General features: G+C 39.9%; 2 protein-coding genes across 10 annotated transcripts in view; one reads left to right on the top strand and one right to left on the bottom strand.

Annotated features, from left to right (window-relative positions):
* Window positions 1-15,235, top strand: part of ccdc177 (coiled-coil domain containing 177) — a 79,046-nt gene that overhangs the window by 17,484 nt on the left and 46,327 nt on the right. The window lies entirely within an intron of this gene.
* The window catches only part of smoc1 (SPARC related modular calcium binding 1), a 56,975-nt gene that overhangs the window by 12,728 nt on the left and 29,012 nt on the right, over window positions 1-15,235 (bottom strand). For all 7 annotated transcript variants that reach the window (XM_031733490.2, XM_031733493.2, XM_031733489.2 and 4 more), the window contains 4 exons: window positions 14,881-14,961; window positions 4,621-4,813; window positions 2,807-2,889; window positions 207-312 (listed from right to left, as the gene is read on the bottom strand). In XM_031733490.2, coding sequence (XP_031589350.1) covers window positions 207-312; window positions 2,807-2,889; window positions 4,621-4,813; window positions 14,881-14,961 — 463 coding nt within the window. The remainder of the gene's footprint in view (window positions 1-206; window positions 313-2,806; window positions 2,890-4,620; window positions 4,814-14,880; window positions 14,962-15,235) is intronic.

Here is a 15,235-nt window from a genome sequence, read left to right as displayed (position 1 = left end):
TGTTATTCCAAAATATCGTTCAGATCCATCATACACACATCTTTAGCACCGATGCAAAGTAACTCCTGAAGTTTAGTGTCCAGATCTTCACATTGTGTGTCATAGAAATACTATGCGTTTGCAATTCATGAAACCAGAGGGAAACAAAGTTTTCCACGAACAATCAGTCAATATGTCAGTCTTCTGTGGTATGTGACACTACTTACCTCCCACCACCAGAGGGGGCTGGTGAGTTTATGGCTTGCACCATGTCTGTGGTGAGGGCATCTAACAAGCTTGTAATGAATTCCACTTTCTTGCCCTCAGGGCAGCCTGGTGCAAATAAAAGACAAAAATACACCAAAATTACCTACCACAACTAATTTGAGCCATTAGGCCGCAATGAAGAGCCTCTAAACCTTCAACACCAGTGAACCACTGTGACAGATGTCAAATAGAAAACGTCTGTTACACCGTCAAAGCAAACCTTATATAGAGCTTAGTGACCAAGTAAATCTGTTAAAAGTGACCAGGTGAAAAACATGAACATATGAATATATGCTTTAACAGAGGTGAAATACATTGTTTGGCTGTTTTGTTAGACTTCAAAAACACAGAGCTGAGGCACATGGGTGAGGTGGGGCAGAAGTGTGCTGTGATGAGAGAGCTTTCTTGAGCAGTGCAGACCTGTTAACTTTTATGGCACAATTTTGAACACCTTGGGTAGCTCTTTTTAATTGCCCAGATGTATGGTTTTAAAAGCACGCAAAACCCGTGCAAAATTTTCCTTCCTAATTGTGTCTCTTAAAGGGAAACTTCAAACGCAGCTGCACTGTAAACTAATCTTCCTATTCTGCCTTTTTTTCAGTCTCTTCGTTTTTCTCTCAGGCTTTCTCTGTAGATCCCCTCCTCCCCCTTTCTCTGAGGATTTGTGGCCTCCTCGTCCTATGCGCCATTCACGTCTTTTCTTTCCTTTTGTGTTGGCTCAGGACGGTCTGTGGGAGGCGGGTTGATGCCCCGCCAGGTGAATCCAATTAGCATTTCCTACAGCATGACAAGCTTGAAGAATCTCTACCTCGCTGTGCTTTAATCCAAGTGTTAAATTGGGTGTTATGAAGCGCAAACTGTTATGTTGTATGTAGCTTATGAGGCAAGGTGGTTCAGGATGTCTGCCAGCATAAAAAAAGCTGCGGGCGCATGAAAGCTGCCACAAATATGAATGTTGCAGGTGTAAACATAAAGAAGGGCATTTACCCTTGAGAGACTCCAAATGAGACCCCCCCCCCCAAAAAAAAAAAAAAAAAATCTTTTTGGCTCTTAACACCTTAAATGAAGTTAAATACTAGTGGATGTTGAAAAATATATGCAGCAATACTAGTATATCTGTGACAGGCCAGCTTCAGAAGTCAGGCTTTACCTACAGAGCAGACACTGTAAATACTGCATTGGTGGCATATGTGTGTGGATGTGTTCAACCTTTCAATTTAAAGGCATTTGCTGATTCATGAAAAGTGTCATTTTGCTTTACCGTTTGGTGGTCTTTACCATTATCACATTACAGATTGCGTGGTCCTAAACAATTCAAAGCATAGCCACAGGATTCTAAGGCTTTACTACAGTTGAACTTAATTGATCTCATCCTTTGGTCTTAGAGGAAGAGCTGTTATATGCTCAAAAGGACAGAGGCGATATTGTCACTATGTGTAGTTGGTGAGGCTGAACCTGTAGCCAAATGCTGTTAAGTCTGCCCTCTTAAGCATTCTTTTTTCACCATTGCCTTGATGTGACAGCCATGAAATATCATGCTTTGTTGTGGCGGTTCAGAACATCCCTCTACAGTACATAAAAATATCTACACTCAGCTCCCTGCAGCATCCAACACCACCAGCAGCCCCCCCACATGCCTTGCCACCACACCCCACAACACTAACACCTTCCATAAAACATACCACACATCTGCTGCACAGTCAGGAGTATGCTTGACTCTGTAAACTCACCAGATGGGGAATTAAATAAGAGTTACAATGCAGCCTTAAATGATGGGGAAACAGAGGGGCAACAAAAGTAAGTGAGCAGTAACAAGGGCAAAGGAGTACGAGCCTATGTTACGACCTCTGGCTCAGGGGGCAGTCTGAGTCATACATACTTAAAACTTTCCAGGTTACATTCTTTAACATGGATTTAAAAGCAGAATTCATGTGGATTATTATGTAGGACCTGGGCTTTTTTTCTGCAACAGCCACAAACAGGTATACATTGACAAACCACATCTCTGTATATATAATATTTTTCAGTTGTTATTTGCTTATATCATTCATCTAAATAGCTATAAAGAGCTTTTTTTCCATTACATTTTGGTATAAGTTTCTCTGTTTTAGCAATATTGACTTTAGAAGTTCTCTTGAATATGACGCGCCTTCCTTGTGGTGCTCAAAGTGCCAAAAAATAAATTTAAAAAACTTAAGCAGCAATCTCTCCTTCCAGCAAAGAGACATTGTTGTGAACAGATTCATGTAAAAATCATTTTCTTTCTACCAAACCACACTTGCCAATCCCTTCATGCTACAGAAGCTTCCATTTACCCATGACAAGCGGCCAGTGCCAGTGACAGGGTGAGAGGGTGTAAACATTGATGTTTTCCCCCTCAGCTAAGCTGTGTTGTTGGCTAGAAGCTAGTGTTTTGATATTAAAGTCCACTGACAGTTATTATTTGGAAAGCAAGTTTAATCTCTAAAGCAGCTATAAAAATTCTACAAGATAATAAATGGAAAGTTTCTGTACTCCCACACCCAAATTGGATTGAACTGCAGTGAAAAAGTGAAGTGACCTGGCAGTTCTCTGCCTTGGAATGCTTCTTCTGTGTCCGAGACTCGAGATCGTGCAGCTCCATCGCACTCAGGCGTCTGGTACCTGTTACAAAGAGGCAAGCACATGGCTGCATTAGATAGAAGCCGAAGAGGAAAAGAGTAAATCTGTCTTAGCAAAGTGTGAAAAATTGGAGACATCAAAGGAGTTGATTTCGAAAGATTTGAACAGCTAGAGAAAGAAAAAAAAATCATGACCTGAAACTAAAACCGAACCAAACTAAACAAAAAAAACCACCACAATCCAATTAGTCTTCCATGATCTCATTTGCAACATGTAACAAATGATTCAAATTCTGACTTCTTAAAATTACAACCTCTTGCTTTCTTGTCTTTGATCTGTATGCCCTCTCTTCATCTTAGTTGACCGTGATTAACCTTTCTTTATAGCTTGATAAATAAATTGGATTTGAAGTGCACAGAGCTTTTTTTTCAAAGCCATAACAAACTGTTCAGCATTACGCGTGGCATGACTCGTTTTCTCCTGGCTATTATATCAGTGGTTCATGGATACGATGGAAAATTGAGCACATGTGTTTGATTTGTCTTTTTTTTTTTTTTTTTTTTTAAGCAAAAGCAAGTTATCAACTCTATATTTTTTTACACAGTCTGCACAGCCACTGATCCAAGGTGGGGATATCTGATGGATGACTCTGCACATTGCTGTTTGGAGAAGAGAAACTGGGATGTATGACATGAGTTCTAGTCCAAGTGTATTTTTATGTGAAGGAATAATCACCTCAGGGTTTTCATAAAAGAGCTCTGAAATGCAGATCAGAATTTGCTCTGTCTAAAGTTTCCTGTTGTGCAAGTGATTTATCCTAGGCTGTCAAAAAATAAATAAATAAGTCTTCTGGTATCTTATTGATTTGAAACTAAACTTGAGCTTGTGTATTCAAACAGAAGACCATATCTTTAGATTTGAAAAATGTCTTTACTTCAGCTTGTAAAGCATTAAGCCTCTTGGAGAGAGAGAATGATGATTCCCTTTCAGGAACAAAATCAGTTCATCTCTTCACCAGTGCATGCTTATAGTCCACTCTTTGTCTTTGTCTCGCCACTTGTTTGAAGTTGTAATATTCATCTTCTGATTACAAATCACGAAAACATTTTGCAGAAACAAAACATGAGCAGTGAACAATCATTTTTTTCGAACGTGTTTTTAATTCAGAGATCCCCCAACATGAAGCTTGTGCACAAAAAATACTGTGCTTTCCTCAAAGCAATGTAAACAGTAGCAACTGCACTAAAAACAAAGTCATTCCAGAAACAGAGTGTTTATAGCTAGCTAACCGAAATTCACATCATCTTGGAACTAATTGCTTTGGCAAGTGAACTGGCAAGAGAGCTTGGATCGGAAACTTTTTGGAAAATGTAACTGACCAGTCTGTCAGTGGGTCCACCACTTTAGTCTGACTTACAGCAAAAAGGTGTTATTCTTGAGCTTTTCCTTTGTTGATCCAAGTGAATTATTTTGGGGGATTGATTGCCTCAAATTTTGGAAGCAATATGTGCTTTTCAGGAATGGATTCCAAGATTGGTGATTATGACTCCATAATCATTCATTCTCAGATGCCCTCAAATTAACTACCGTAGAGCACTCCTGTTTAAAATTAGACAGATTATTGTTTTTGACACATTTCACTAGTCCTGTTATTAGCATGTCAGTTATTCATATGACGGCAGACAGACAGACATATCAAATCATTTAAAAAACATCTGTAACTACTATAATAAATGATATTGTTTCTTTACGTGATTTTTCTGATAATATTACCTGGTAGAGGTTCCAGGAATGGGGCGTCCCGTGTCCACCAGAACACACCAACAGTAGCCTGTGGACTGGTGGCACTGGACGGCCTTGTAAAGGCCTCCAGGCCCACATTCGGGGATGAAAATGCCCTCACGTGGATTCTGCAGAGCCTCTTCCAGAGCACTCTGTCTCTCCTGGTCACAAGAGGGAACTTTCTCTAAAAGTATTAGAAAAACACTCAGTACAGGAAAAAAACAGATTTGGGAAACCAAATACAGACAGCACATATACAAAAAATTACTACTACTAAATTAAAATGTGAAATATGTGGAACAGGGTTCTGGAAGTGTTCATTGCAAACCAGATGGTGGCCTCTGGTAACATTTTATGTGGCCTGTGAGCACAAAAAGGGAAAAAATGCATTAATGTGCATTTTATTCTGGACATAAATGACAATTAACAACATAGAGCCTCATGTCCTGACCAGGCAATTTATAAATACCAAACCAGTGAGACTCTGAGTCATGCACTGGCTCTATAAAGAATCAGTCACACAGGCCTAGAGACCTGTAACCATCTCGTAACTACCGGTCATGAGGAAAATTTGTATTCTCCAACCGGTTGCAAATGGTTGCTGAGAATTGCTATGAAATTGATTGCAGTTCTGTTAACTGAGGTCTAGAAACGAGTCAGTGATGCCCATGGTAATCATCAGTCACTAAGGAAAAGTGTGTACTCCATGAGCAGTTGGCAAGGGGTTGCTAGAGTCTGCTGGCAGTCACTAACAGGTTGCTGTGGTTGCTTATAGTTTGCATGGAAAATGCTGACTTGTCTGCAAATATGCAACTTTTACTTTGAAGTCTGTTTCAGGTCTGCATTGCACTTTTTCCAAGTTTCACTACACCTTCAAGAATAAATAACAAGTGTTTCAAGAGAAGTCAACATCTTCCATGTAAACTATAAGCAACCAACTTACCAACCAGTCGCAGACACACTTTTTTTTCGCAACATGTGGCCCTTCCCCTTTCTTGAATTCAGCTGCCATCCGGTTCTCCTGAGAATCAGCCACCTGGTAGTATAAAAGCTAGGGAAGAGCTGCTTGGTCAGTATGTGTTAGGACCAGCCTTGAGAGTATTGAGCTATAGTGGTGTCTTGTCTGAGCTGTGACTGAGAGTTTATCTGGGGGTCATAGCAGCAGATATTACTGGACAGAGGTTTATGTAAGAAAGTAAATGTTCCATTCAGTGATTTGTTCTCCCAGCACCTTTGTGCAAAGTCTGTGTGAGCCCATGTTAAAATACTGCACAGCATGTGGATGCCAGGCATCCTCCCTCCAAGCATGTTCCAGGCAGGCAACTGTCACTGTTTAGTAACAATGTTGTGACTATCTCTCCGTAACCCATTCTTAACTGCAGATTTTTTTTAAATCAAATGGGTCTTCTGTTAAATCGCCAATTTTTGACCACCCCAAAAGTAATGCCATTAGCAGCAAAGTTAAATTAGGGCTTTACCCACCGCAGTCTTACATGTTTCTGCCCAAAAACAGGCCTCAACCCTTGAGAGATGCTCCTGCAGCACCTTGTCTCAGTGCACATCAGTAGATGAAGAATGTATTTATATTCACATCCATTTAATCCATTGCTCACTCTTAAGCCACGTCCAACAGAGCTGCCTGCTGAGATGGTTACCAAGGTGATTAAGTGTGCTTTGGTCGGTGCAAATCCATTCTTCATTTTGCATTCAAGTACGCTATGATGAAGCCTTAAGCAACAATAACAGAGCCACAGTGGCTTTTCTTCAAGGTGGTGACATGTGGTAATGTTTTCACATTAAGGGGCTGACTAGTGCCAAGATAGTGCCTGCAGTCTTAGCTTACTCAGCTTTTGCTACCAAAGAATAACAGCTGTATCACACGGTCCCTGCCTAATTCAGATCAGCATCAGAGGAGTTGAGCAGTGAAAACAGAAATTAGATTTCTGGTCTTTACATAATTTAAGACCATCCAATAAAAAGCGGGTTGTATTCAACCCCTTTACGTTAGCAGCCACAATAGCAAATCACTAGTTGTGAGCACTGCTCTGGGCATTTCAGAATCTGTTGCTGTCGATTTAAACATGTAGACATGGTGAAGTTGACCTGCTTAAGGTCAAACCAAGCATCAGAATGGAGAAGAAAGGTTATGTGAATGTGGCATGATTGTTGGTGCCAGACAGGCTGCTCTGAGCATTTCAGATCTACTGGGATTTTCCCACACAACCATCTCTAGGGTTTGGAGACAATGGTGAGAAAAAGAGAAAATATCCAATGAGCTGCAGTTCTCTGGGAGAAAATGCCTTGTTAATATTAGAGGTTAAAGGTGAATGCCCAACCTGGTTCGAAACGATGGGAAGGAAACAGTAACTCAAATAATGACTTGTTACACCAAAAGTATGGAGAAGAACATCTCTGAACATGCAACACATTGAACATTTTAGTAGATTGGAAGCCACACGGGCTACCCAAAAATCTGACAAAAGAAGACTGAAAAAATATTGCCTGGTCTGATGAGTAATGATTTCTGCTGACCGTCATCTAAAATCCACAGACTTCCTGATTATTGAAGCTAACCATGTCCCTACCTTTGTGAACACTCCAATTATTTCTTGGTTTCTTGTCACCAGAGCTCATTCCAATAGAGAAACCTTGGGGGTTTATTGGATCAGGAGATTCATACCATGGATGTGGTACGAATCATGTCAGTATGGATGAAAATCTCTGAGTAACGTCCCCAGCAACTTGTACAATCTACATTAAAAACAATGAAAGCAGCCCAACCCATTACTAAGAAGTTGTACTTAACAGTATTGACAATAGCTTTGATGTTTTTAAATTACACCTTGTGTAACTCTTTTCTACATGGTAATAGACTCCCTCTCCTCTTCCCTACACCTGTATTTCAAAAGCAAATATAATGATACTATCATGGTCGTTTTTCAAATTCACAATAACACAGAAACCATACAGATAAAGTTGTTTTTTTTCATCTGATGACAGTAAGTGTCCAGATAATATTTGTTAGTGTCTACACAGACCGTTACAATTACCAAAGGTGGACTGCAGTAATAATTCAAGCTAGGGATTTCACTCCATCCAAGGCTGCCCTGCTCCGTAACGCCAAACCAGTATTCTGGAGCCTTAGCAGGAAATAATAATAAAAATCACAGTGCTGATTTAAACGCTGACATTTAAATCATAATGCTGTGCTCAGAGTACAGAATATCATTGTCTGTTACAATGGCTGCCGTGTCCATTTAGTCATAAAGACTTGTCTTTTTATGACTGAGACACATGACAGATCTCCATTGGTCCCTGATCAATCATGGCTGCCATCTTTCACGGGATGCCTGATGTCACTGGATGGAAGTTCAGGAAAAGAGTGTAAACAGCCAATGGTAACCAGATAGTATTACGATACTGGCTGTCTTGTGTTTAATAGTTCCACCTAGCTACTCCAGCATCATTATTCATCTTTTGCTTTGCTTTGTTTCCAGTTTTGCAAAGCTGAGCAGGGGAAAAAGTCTAAACAGCTGGTGGAGCACTCTGTACTCACGTCAGTCAACTTTACAGAAGTGACAGAATTGTTTTGAGTCTTCCACAATTTTTCCAAGATGCAAGTCTTTCTGTGACACTGACTGCTGTACACGATGCTCGCTTTCATCTCCAGCCTAAACAAGTGCCCAGCTTTGTCCACATCAGGCAGTAATCAAGCTGATATCATGAATCTGAACCCAGCAAAACTGAGCTGCTCTTTATAGGTGGCGTTTTGAGAACTGGGTCAAAAACATAGCATATGATTACTTCTGTTTCTTTTTTTAAGGCAGTGACTGTGTGCAAAACGCAATACTCTCTTATCACGATCCACGGTGAAGTTAATAAAGATGGAGATGACGGTGGTGGCAGGTTCAGTAGCAGGCCTGAGACCTAGCTGAGGAGAGTGGGAGGTGGAGAGGTCATATTTCCTGAGCGTGGCTGCCAGCACAGAGCTAAACGTGTCCTTGCACTAAAGAACATTTTTTGTCCTGTAAAGACTCATACTCAAGTGTTCTTAGTGCTGTCCTCGCCAAGGTTCCTTCACATCCAAATTATTTAGCACTGTTTATTATACAGAGGTTATGCTGGCGCCAGGCACTAGGATTCCCAAAAGAAAATTGTTTTTGTACATATAAATGGAAAAAGGCTGAATGCTTGCAATGTAATCCTTTCAGTTTTGTGTGGACATGAAATTCAATCAACGTCGTCCAGGCCTGCCTTGGATATCTGCATTTCTGCTCTATTTATTTTTTGTTTTTGTTTCTTTTTCAATTTTATTTCTCTTCCTTCGACAGGAACTGAAAGACAAGAAACACAAAACCCTCAGAAAACAAATATTGTAGTTTGAAAAAAAAATGAAACCCACACAAGTGGAAGTCAGGAACAGTTGTAACAATGTGATCATTGTTGTCGTGATTTTCTTCAGGGCAAATTGATAATGAACAAAAGATGGCTGTCTGCAGTATCTTTGATAACACGCTTGCCCCATTTTATACGTCTCACTTTGGCCATTGTTACTGAGGCTCCAGCCTTAGCAAAACAATTTTTAATCTCCTTTTTTTCTTTGTTCCTATGCTTGTTGTGACCACCCTCACTTTCTCAGTATTTCCTCCACTCCTCTACATCTTTTTCTTTCTTTTTCTTTTACTCTGCTTCCCTCCATCCTAATTTCTCCCTCTTTAAACCTGCTCTCCCCCCCTCTGATCGCTCTCTTTTTCGCTTCACTTCAATGGCTTTCAGCTGTTGGGTAATCACTGCAACATTGTCTGCCTTCTCTGCAGTTAAGATGGCAGAAATGTTAGTAATAGAGGAACTCTGTGAGGATGTATATAGGTGCATGTGTTTGTCTTTATAACACAACAAAAGGATTGAGATGATAGACCCATTAAAAAGATGGTGTAACTTTTGAACACATCATGGCCGAAACCTGTTGCTGTGCACACTTATTGCCCTTTAAAGTTAAACAAGTGCATCCTGCCCTCATGCATGACATGCAAATGGGATTACAAGAAACAAAAGTCTTTTTAAGACTGCAAATGTTTAATGCTCATTAATGACATGATCGCATTATATCGCTTCAGCATTTTTGTTTTTCTTTTGTTTGCCGCACCACAAGAAGGGAGTGGTGGTTTGTAAGTTTCTGCTTCTCTGCACACTTTTAAAAATGAGCTGCATGACAGAGCGCTTCCCCCTGCTTGCAACATTTGATCAACAGCACGTCAAAGTCTGGCAACACAGCATCTGTTTGAAAAATGGACCTTGCTTTGCTTTGCCTAAGCAAACACATTTCACTAGCACAATCTCCACATCGCTCTAAATCAGAATTATTGAGTGTCCAGAGACAAAGCCTGTAAATGAATAACGCAGTTTATGTGCGTGCGGGAGGTCTGCTCCATGAGGACTCAGGTTATCCCGCTTTGTATTTAAAGACAGGAAGGTTTAAATAAGGATTTTTGTGCCAAATCTTCTCTGCTTAGAAATGATTTTATCCAGAAGTCGATAAAGCAGTTTGTCAGTATAAGGAGCCCTGCCAGCCTCTGCCCTTGTCCTAGAGTCAAGTGGAGAAATCTCCTGGTGGGTAGAGAGATTTATTTGCTGTCTCTTCCCTTTCGCGTGCTGAATTGCCCGAGTGAGTGAGTGTATGTGTATGAATATAATACAACAATATAACACCTTCCTAGTACCCAGTTGGACAGCTTTTGCCTTTAGAACTTCCTTTATTCTTTTTAATTTATTTTTGATCTGTGCTGACTGGACAGCGTCACAAAGTTACTCCAGATTTGTGACCTGCACATCCATGATGTGTATCTCCTGTTCCACCATATGGTGTTGCTCTATTAGAATGACATCTGGTGACCGTGGAGGCCATTTTGAGTACAATAGACTCACTGTCATGTTCAAGAGACCAGTTTGAGATTATTTGAGGTTTGTGACATGGTGTGTTATCCTGCTGGAGGCAGCTTTTGAAGATAGAAGATAGTTTTGAAGATAGATAGATAAAAGTTAGGCTGTGGCATTTAAATGCTCAGTTTGTACTAACGGGCCCCAAGTATCTCAAGAAAACTCCCCCACACCATCACGCCATCACTACCACCCTGAAATGCTGATACAAGCCAGGATGGATCCATACTTTCATGTCTAGCCTCATTACTTGACAGAAATGGCATCCAGTGTGGTCTTTTGCTGCTGTAGTCCATCTGCTTTAAAGACTGATGTATTGTTTGTCCAGAGATGCTCTTTTGCATGCCTTGGTTTTAATGACTGTTTGAGTTACTGTTGCCTTCATATATCAGTTCAAAGCAGCAGGCCAATGTCATTGCTTCGGGTTGTTTTTGCCAGTTCTAAGGGCTAAATACACTAACTTGTTGTTCATTTGATTGGCTGATTAGATATTTGGATTAACAAGCAGTAGAACAGAATGGCCAGTTCGTGTGTATTTGTGCACATTATACAATGTGTGCTTGGTTACGACTTGAATTCTCAAGATTGCAGCCTCGAATGTTAATATTTATAGTATTTTGCATTTTAAAGGTTTACTGGTTATTTTTTTTCTTGGTTAAATGAATATAAAAATTACAAAATTGCTAGAAAATTATAAAGACAGAATGGATCCATGAATGAAGTATGAGAAAGGGCAGTTTTTGCAGTGAAGAAAAATTGGGTTTTAAATCTCTTCAGGATTTTAATGTTTTCGAAACATGTTAAAAAGGAAGAAGGCACAGCATCAAGGATATTAACAAAAGAAAAAGAATGGACTTTTTTTAACTAACCAATCAGAAGAAACACTGTAATTGCGTATGCTGGAGCTAACAAATTACAAATTAGTTATTTAATTTATTGATTTCCTTCTTGAGTTATCACATTCACAAGATTTTCAGAAGACTTGACCTCTGACCTTAACCTTCAGGTTGAGGCTAATGCAATTCAAACTCACCTGAGATTTTTAGTAGATACCCTTATGGGATCAATTTGAAGCCCCTACGTCACCTCATTCTCGAGTTATAGCATTCACAAACTTGGGCGTCCTCGCCACCCACACGTCCAGCTAATGACAACGGCCCGAAAGCCTTTTAAGGCTGACGGGTAAAAGTGATCATTTGTTTTTGTTCCTTTGTTGCCACAAATTCTTGTAGCTAAAAGAATTTGTGACATTGTTCAGGTATTTTTTCCTGTTTCTTTTTTTTTTCTTTTTTTTACCTTACCTTACCTCTACCTTAAAAAGTACCTGCAAACAATGCTACAGCTGCCACTGTTAATGGAAGAGATGCTATCGGTACCAACCTGCTATGCAATGAGGTAAAGTCACTACATTTAGAAGTCCTGCCCTCTCATGTTAAGTTTATTTCAACCCTAAACTGAGTGTAGCTTTTTCACTTATTGTAATATTACTAATACTTAAAGTAAAATATACTTATTTTACTTTATTGTATTTATTTCTGATTAGTTTTTACCTAATTAATTTTTCATACTGTATTATATGTAAGTTAGCCCTTCTACATATTTCATATATGTTTGTTGTGAACTTTGAACTGCTATAACAAAGGAGTTTTCCCACCAAAATAAAGTAAATCTTACATCTTCTTTTCTTTATCTGAAATGTACAGTAAGCTACATGGACAATATAATCAACATGTGCAAAGAATTGTGAATGCTGGTATCTCAAAGTACAAAAGTTATTTTTTTAAATAGGTAACATTGTGACAAGAAATTAATTTATATTGTGGATATTTTGTAACGTAACAAGTATTCTTAAAAGTAACATTACCCAGCACTGGTAACTAGCTCATTAAATTAAAGAATTACAAAAGAGCCAGTGCACTTAAGAATGTAAGCAGAAGAGGTGTACTGGTACAAATTTTCAAGAACAAGGGTGATGTGCAAAGCTGTTGTAGCTATAGAGGGATAACGCTGAAGCTAGGTTAAGATGAGACTTCATGAGTATTGGTGAAAAAGTGTAAAGAAGGTCAAAAGGACGTACAGTGTTCTTGTTGATCTAGAGAAAGCATATGATGCCAAGAGAATGGCAGAGAGGGTGGTGCTGGACATGTACTGCTGGACAGTAAGACAGCGGTGAGGTGTGGGGTGGGAGTGACAGATGGGTTCAGAGTGGGGATGGGATTACACTGGGGATGACACTGCCTGACAGATGAGGTCAGGCAGGAATTTCTTGACTATGATGTTATGATCTGTGGTGAGAGTAGGGAGCAGATGGAAGAGAGCCTGGAGAGGTGGAGGTATTCTCTGGAGAGAAGAGGAATGAAAGAAAGACAGGATACATGTGTGTGACTGAGAGGGAAACGGGTGAAAAAGTGAAGGAGACAATTTTAAATGCCCGGGTTCAACCATCCAAAGCAACGGACGCTGCACAAGAGAGGTGAAGAAGAGAGTGCAGGTGGGGTGGGTGGAGAAGAGTGGAAGGGGTGATTTGTGATAGAAGGATAGCATGAAGTGTAAAAGGGAATTTTTACAAGATGGTAGTGAGACCTGCTATGATGTATTTTTTGGTCGTGGCAAATGACAAAAAGACAGAGGCAGAGCTGGAGAGGGCAGAGCTAAATATACGGGGTGGACAAGATTAGAGAAGACAGACAAACTTAGAGAGGAAAGGTTGAGATGGTTTGGATATGTGCAGACAGGAGGGATGGTGGATATATTGGACAAAGGATGTTTAATATGGAGCTGCTAGGCAGGAGGAAACAAGGAAGACCACAGAGAAGAGATTCATGGATGAAGTGAAGGAGGATATGAAAAGGGCTGGTGTGGCAGAGGAGGATGGTTGGGATAGAATGAGATGGAAGCAGACGATCAGCTGTGGCAACCCCTAAAGGGAGCAGCCAAAAGAAGAGGTTTAAGTACTTTGCTTTCCAACTTTAAATTAGGCACAGGCACACAATCTCCTTTGACAACACACACAAACACACACACGCGGTTTGCAATCACATGCAGATGTAGACACACACACACACATCGCTCATGCCTCAAATGTGATGACATCTCCCCCTCACTCGGCCTTGTCGCTTGTCCTTTGAGGACACCGGATGCTAATTTGAAACAGGAAGCTGGTGTTTCCACAGAAGTTTCAAAGAGCTGTCACAGCGAATACCTCTTAGATAAAATACACCCCTCAATGCTGACCACAGTTTCCCCTTCCACATCACCATCATTCATAATCCCAGGAAACCCCAAGGTACAATCAAGTATTTGTATGCCTCATTGTTTGCAGCGTAGCATGTAAAATAAGATTTTGTGGTAAATGGCAGACAAAAAGGTTTAGGATGAAAGAAGAGTTGTGAGATTACATAGATACATCAACAATATTTAGATGCAAAATACTGTGTGCAAGATGACGGGCAGACAAACTACTGGTGAGATGTGGTGAATTTTTTCTTTTTTCCTTTCAGTATTTTCATGGCAAAAACTACGGGGCTTACAAGTTTGCAAGCTTCCACATCAGTTTTCATGGGTATTTGATTTTCTGAAAGTCTGATTAAATCATAAATGCTTTTTTAAACACTCGTGGAAACATAGCTTAACACACACACAGTAGGTGCCTGATTTGCACGTTTTTCCCACTTTTTCCATCTTTAGGAGATACAGTCTGAATGAAAGATTTATTATTGAAGAAAAACAAGTCTAAACAAAATAGACTGTTTTTAGACTTTCGAAGATTTACGTCAACCCGTATATATCAGCTAACCAATATATCCAACTACTCCTAATACACACATGCTCACACAGGCCACACTTCATTCACTCCTCGACTTGGTACAGCCATCAAACCGCCCAGAGTTTAGTGGACACGTCAAGGCGTAATTAAAAAGGAGACAGAGAAAGCTAAACAAATTACACCAAAGGAATGAAACCACAAAACATAACCCTGGCAGTGTAGGTCTGTCTTCAAGTTAAAACAGATTACATTTCATGGCGAGCTGGTGGTTTTGAAACTGGTTACACCGGAGCCACGTTTATATATACTTTGTGTAGGGTTCTAGCAACGTCTCTGACATAGTTTTCATATCTTCCAAAGGTCAGTATGGCTAATTATTTAGCCTGAGTATGTAAAAAGTGCAGCAGAGAAGAGCTGAATTTATCAGCATCCAACAATGCTATATTTTAAAGGCTTCACGCACACAAACTTCCAAATAATGCATACCCTTAATGCGTTTATTTTAGAGTATATGTGTAGAACAAGCAGAAAAATTTTCTATCACTCACCTGGTTTCCTGGAAGAGGAGCTGTTCTTCTTGTTCTCCTTGTAAACCAGCTGTTTTATCCATAGTGTTGGAGCAGTTATCTCTGCAGCGACAGAATGGCAAGTTCTAGACAAATAGCTTTCACACATTTAGGTGATCTCGAGAAAATTTTACACACAGCTGTGCTTTATTTAACCTCACCAGTAGCTACTTATTTGAAAAGCAACATGCACAGCCAAGCTTTGCCCACAAAACCAAAGCTAAAATTGCATCCAAGATCCCAGTTTTTCCAAAAATATCAAATGTATCATCTGGTATTTTTAACATCTGGCCTTTTCCATTTGATGTAATGGTGCATTCTTAAGACATGGGATGTA

Source organism: Oreochromis aureus, linkage group 19, assembly GCF_013358895.1.
Source record: "Oreochromis aureus strain Israel breed Guangdong linkage group 19, ZZ_aureus, whole genome shotgun sequence".
In the NCBI taxonomy this organism is placed as follows: domain Eukaryota; kingdom Metazoa; phylum Chordata; class Actinopteri; order Cichliformes; family Cichlidae; genus Oreochromis; species Oreochromis aureus.
This window is presented reverse-complemented; position numbering and strand designations above follow the sequence as displayed.